General features: G+C 36.1%; 1 protein-coding gene across 8 annotated transcripts in view; it reads left to right on the plus strand.

The window, feature by feature from the left end:
• DENND6A (DENN domain containing 6A) overlaps window positions 1-6,000 on the plus strand; it is a 61,704-nt gene extending 55,704 nt beyond the window's left edge. For all 8 annotated transcript variants that reach the window (XM_082739289.1, XM_082739287.1, XM_082739291.1 and 5 more), the window contains 5 exons: window positions 1,049-1,102; window positions 1,208-1,317; window positions 1,532-1,634; window positions 3,205-3,279; window positions 3,750-6,000. In XM_082739289.1, the coding sequence (XP_082595415.1) occupies window positions 1,049-1,102; window positions 1,208-1,317; window positions 1,532-1,634; window positions 3,205-3,279; window positions 3,750-3,881 (474 nt within the window). In that variant the 3' untranslated portion in view covers window positions 3,882-6,000. The remainder of the gene's footprint in view (window positions 1-1,048; window positions 1,103-1,207; window positions 1,318-1,531; window positions 1,635-3,204; window positions 3,280-3,749) is intronic.

A 6,000-nucleotide genomic window follows, 5' to 3' on the forward strand; every position in this document is an offset into this window, starting at 1 on the left:
ATTAATGTAATCTATCTATAATATCAGATGGGAGCAACCTGGAGTTCTTTGCTATTATATTTTGAGGTGAAATATTCTTTCTTGGTCTATGGATATAAATAATTTTGTTCCACTTGAAATGAACTTTACTGTAGTGGTTAAGGGCATGGGCTGAAGTCAAGTAGACCTGAATTCAGGTTCAGGCTATGTGACCTTGGGTAGCTTACTTAGCTTTTCAAAGCCTCTTTTCCACTATTAATGGCCGCATGGGATGGTTGCCAGGATTAAAAGAGATCATGCATATAAAATGTTGAGTACATTTTCTGGGACTTTCTCACCCAATAGGGTTAATGAATATCACTAAAAATATGCAGTTCCTTGGATTATTTAAGGTTTAGTTAAATCCTTATTGAAAATCTGACTTGGGGCGCCTGGGTGGCTCAGTGGGTTAAGCCGCTGCCTTCGGCTCAGGTCATGATCTCAGGGTCCTGGGATCGAGTCCCACATCGGGCTCTCTGCTCAGCAGGGAGCCTGCTTCCTCCTCTCTCTCTCTGCCTGCCTCTTTGCCTATTTGTGATCTCTCTCTGTCAAATAAATAAATAAAATCTTTAAAAAAAATTTAAAAAATAATTTAAAAAAATCTGACTTAATTCAATCTAAATTTTGCTATGTCCATTTTGACAAATGATGCATTGCTGCTGAACATATGATCAAAAATTTGTAAACCCATTTCTTTTAAGGGGTCTGTTTATATGTTTGAAGACTATCTAGGTAAGAATGCCTAACTTTTGGGCACCTGAGTGGCTCAGTTGATTGAGCATACAGCTCTTGGTTTTAGCTCGGGTTACAGGACAGTTTTTAGCTTGGGTTACAGGACAGGGTACCACATTTGGCTCTGTGCTCAGCGCAATCTGCTTGGGATTCTCTCTCCCTCTTCTTTTCCCCCTCCCCTCCCTTGTGTGCACGCACTCATGGTTGAGCTCTCAAATAAATAAAATAAAATCTTAAAAAAGAATGACTAACTTTGATTATTTTATTTTATTTATTTATTTAATTTTTTTGGTTTCAGGAAAGATATGTGGCAAGCTTGATGCCTTTGCAGAAAAGTATCTCTCCATGGAAGGTATAACTATATTCAGTTAAATTCTTATTTGAGTTCTCTAACTATAATTAACTTCTGTGAGTATATCCATTTTTAATTTTTAAATCAGTATGTCCTAATTTCTAGAGTCCACCCCAGTTAAGACAGTTCCTTCCAGAAGAATTTATGAAAACACTTGAGAAAACAGGACCTCAGCTCACCTCTAGAATAAAAGGCGACTGGATTGGACTTTACCGGTTGGTCTTTTGTTTTCTTCTTTTTCACCCATCTGTAGAGCTGTATTTAAAAACAAAACCAAAAGCTGGACTTAAACTTTTACTTAAAAAAAAAATCAAATAAATAAATAAAAATTCCATTGTTTCACATGGTTTTTCAAGCTATAGATAGGAAAGGTATTGAGAGGAAGTAAGTCATAATCAAACTTTGCTTTTTTAAAATTTATTTTTATAGGCATTTTCTAAAATCTCCAAATTTTGATGGTTGGTTCAAGACCCGGCGGAAGGAAATGACCCAGAAATTGGAGGCACTCCATTTAGAAGCTCTTTGTGAAGAGGTTAGAAAACAGTGTGTTTATGTCATGATTAACAACTATTGAAAATAAAGATAACATTATCCTTAGAGGCTGGGATATTATACCCATATCCACTACTTTGTAAATAGTAATACCTAACTTTTCTGGATTACGTGCTGTGTGTCAAGGACCGTGTGTCAAGGACTGTAGGTACTTTAGATGGATGATGTCTTTTAATCCTCTCAGTGATTCATTGAAGTAGGTGTATTATAATCTGCATTATGAGATCCCTAAGGATTATAAGTTAAGTGTCTTGCTTCAGATGGCATCACTGCTAAGTAGGTAATGGAGCCAGCATCGAGCTAGAGCCCTGCTTATACTCATCCACAAGAGCTAACAGTGTACATCTCTTCTCCACTTTGCGTTCAGTGGTCTCAAGTTGATAGCTTGAAGTTAGCCACAGTGGAAGTGTTATACCACCTTGACAAGTGCTACAAACCAGAGACTTTTCCTGGAGAACTGTGGTTAAATATTTACTAGCATGCCCCTGAATAGAATCAAGATTTTTTCCTGTATTTCGACTGTTTATAATCTCTAATTTGTCACCAGACTATTTTAAATTGATCTACTTGTGAAAATGTAAAGGATAGTCTCATCTTTATTTAGGTTGAGGTGGGCTAGCCTCGAAGTGAACTTTCTAGTCATAAACTCCCGGTGACTGTGTGGTTGTGAGAGGAATGCAATGAAGGCAACCACAAATAAGCCGAGGAAGAGCTTGTTTGTAGAAGTGAAAGTTTACATCCCATAATAGATTGATGTTCACAGTTATCTTAATTCGTTAGTTAACGTTCCTTATAAATTAAAGTACTTACTGCTTAGTAGGGATGGGGACTAGTATTATACTTGGAGTTGCAATTTTTTCATTGATCTAAAAGGGCTACCTCAGAAAGGAGTTTTTTACATTTTATTTTATTTCCAACTATTAGACAATTGTTCTAGCTAATGTGAAAAATTATCTAATTAGACAAACCATAAGAGACTCAATCTCACAAAACAAACTGAGGGTTGCTGGGGAGGGGAGTATGGAGTGGTGGTTGAGTTATGGACATTGGCAAGGGTTTGTGCTATGGTGAGTGCTGTGAAGTATGTAAGCCTCACGATTCACAGACCTGTACCACTGGGGCTAATAATATATTATATGTTAATAAAAAAATTTGTAATAAAAAGTTATCTAGGGCACCTGGGTGGCTCAGTGGGTTAAGCCGCTGCCTTTGGCTCAGGTCATGATCTCAGGGTCCTGGGATCAAGTCCGGCATCGGGCTCTCTGCTCAGCAGGGAGCCTGCTTCCTCCTCTCTCTCTGCCTGCCTCTCTGCCTACTTGTGATCTCTCTGTCAAATAAATAAATTAAATCTTTAAAAAAAATTATCTAATTATTGTTGTTAGAATATCATATGGAGAATTATTCTTGTACTATAATGCTGTATCTGAGTTGCATACTCTGTTCTCCTTTTCCTTCCTATCTTTCCTGCTCAGTAGCCTGGCCTGTTAAAATAGAGCAGTTTAAAAAGTATTTTGAATATTTACTGATTTGGGATTTGTTTATTCTTGTAGGACTTACTTCTCTGGACCCAGAAACACACAGAAGTAGAAACAGTAGACCTTGTACTGAAGCTAAAAAATAAGCTGGTATGTAGCCAAAACAGCAAAGATCTATGAAGATCCTTTCCTCACATTTGAGGTGACAGTTCATGATATGTTGCCGAAGTAGCTTTTTAAATGAGAACACTTAAGATTGTCCAGTTGATGGTAGATGACTGAAAATACTTGGTCACTTGGGCAGATCACAGTGATGCTGTATTATTTTAAAAGTATTTACAAGGAGTCCAGAGAGCTCTACAAAAAACACTGTCAGTTATATTTAATACCACATGGTATCTGTGGGTATTAGCTCTTAATTTACATAGAATTCTTTTATTGAGCTCAGCAATATATTGTTTAAATGGCATGTTCATTGCTTTTTTACAGTTCTTCCAAATTCTAGTGTAAGTTTGAATTTTCCAAATCATTAGACCATTAAAAGTGTTCATTTAGAGAATATAATGTATTAGTACAGACTCAGAGGGTAATTTAAACGCTTCCAAATGTTCCTTCTGTAGTTGCAGGCGGATCGAGAGCATTTACCTGTGAAACCTGACACTGTGGAAAAGTTACGGACACACATAGATGCAATTATCTTAGCATTGCCAGAGGACCTACAAGGCATACTGCTCAAAACGGGCATGACATGACATTTGCCAGAATTTTCCAGCCAAAAAGGATTGTGCACCATGAAGCATACTGACATTTCAACCCAATGCACAAAGGAGATGTCTCAACCTGGAAAATAGCCGTGAATGCTAGCTACAGGGTGGAAAGACTATACTGACTAAACAGACCTTTTTAGTGCATTATTTTTAAAAATGGATATCTGTGGTGGTTCCACTTTAATACTGAAACACTGAAAGGCATTTCTATATTTTTAATCATGTTCTAAAGTGCTCTTATGGGAGACCTGTGGGGCCATCAGTATAAGTGATTCCAAACTGCAGTGCTGGCATTGCAGATATTTTTTTAAATTGGTGCTGCTTTGCCCAATCATGTAGAAAACTCAGGGGGATATAAAAAGAACATTCACACTGGCTGTCTTCTTAAGAAGAAGGAAAAGACTGATCTGTCCGACTGTAGTTAGAAGTAATTAATGCTTTTGTCGTGCCTTCTGTTGTCCTACATGTTTCACAAAGCTCAGCTGCTAGTCTTAAAACTTTTTCTTAACTTGATTATGATACCTAATTTTATAAGGCATTCTTTTGAGTAGTCACTGCTTACAGATACATTTCTTGCCTCCATCATGTTTATTAGTAGTGCCCTGATACAGTTTTTTTTCCCCCAGTTGTCCTGTAGGTTTCATTTCATTATATTCTGTATCATTTCAAGTGTAATCTTACCAGTCTCTCCAAAGGCAAGAAAGCATCTAATATTAATTATGGAAGAATTTATTTCTTCTTACCATTTACTAGTTGAACCTGTTTAAGTTAATTAGCTTGGATGTTTTTTAGAGATATTCTAATTGTAAATCTCATAATCAGCTGTTTTTTAAACTGAATTACTCTCATTTCAAAGGCATTCATAAACGTTTTATGTTATAGTCATGTAAGTGATTACAAGATTAGTTTTCAGCATTATTTGTTTGATAGGGTTTTTTCCCCCAGATTAATTTTTTTCTGAACAATTTCCCTACTGTTGTTAGACATGGGGAGTTTTGCCCAAATCACTGTTATAGCTTGTTTTTTGTTGTTGTTTTGTTGTTTTGTTTAAACAGTACTACCTTGCCAAAAATAGAAGATTGTGGTTCGGTAGAATAAGGTTGCTTGGTTTGTGTTTGAATAGGAGTGTCCTCCAGAAGCCACTATTAAAATAGCCACACATGACATAGCACATATGTAAATAGCTGTGTCTTGAATTGCCCTCTCAAACAACCAAATTTAGTTGTATGTGTTTGTAAGAGAAATGGCTTCAGAAGCTGTCTCTTGTTTCCTGTTAATGCAACTCCTAAGGGCACTCCTGACCCAGAAAGCCTCTTTGTGTTTGTAACTGTGGTCTTACACCTAAATGTGCCCTTTTCTCATGGATATAGTCTCTTGAAGCATACCTCAAAGTCATAGAGAGAATATGGCATTTGAAAGAAATCGTTTGCCTTGGATCATATGAGTTATTTTGTGAAACAACACTGTCCTTATGGAAAAGGGGCAACTACTTTTATATGCTAAAGTATTTCATATCTTTCTGGGAAGCCTTATTTAGGTATAAATGATCATCTTATTATTTTTCAAAAAGGGGTATTTTAATAATCTTACATTTATATGCAGTTTGTGACCAGAATTTGAAAGTTGTTAGTGTCGTATCAAGGATCTTTTAAATTATACCACTATAGGATGCATCATTTCAAGTTTATTTTGCACAGCTAAAGAGTAGCAAAAGATGCCAAGTAGCATAATAACAGTATCTTCATATTTACTGTGTTTAACTAAAACCTAACACGTGTTGAAAACCATATCATATTTACCTGGTTTACCTATTAATTTCAAATTATGTACTTGTAAAATTAACTTAAAATTGCATTGGGAATCTGAGAAAGACTGGTAACAATTTTTTGTATGATTTTCAGTGTTGTCCTTTTTTTTTTTTTTTGAGGAGACATTGTTAAGATCAAAAACCTGCCGTTTAATGTTTATCTCCACCAGCATCAGAGGGAATCACTGCTTTCAGTGATGTAATGCCTAGTGCCTACTGTTTTCATGAAAAAAAGGTTTTATGAAGGCATTTATGGTCATTACTGAAAAAGAATGAAAGGCCTTGGGTGTTAAAGCA

The sequence above is a fragment of the Mustela nivalis genome (genome assembly GCF_964662115.1).
Source record: "Mustela nivalis genome assembly, chromosome: 1".
NCBI lineage: Eukaryota > Metazoa > Chordata > Mammalia > Carnivora > Mustelidae > Mustela > Mustela nivalis.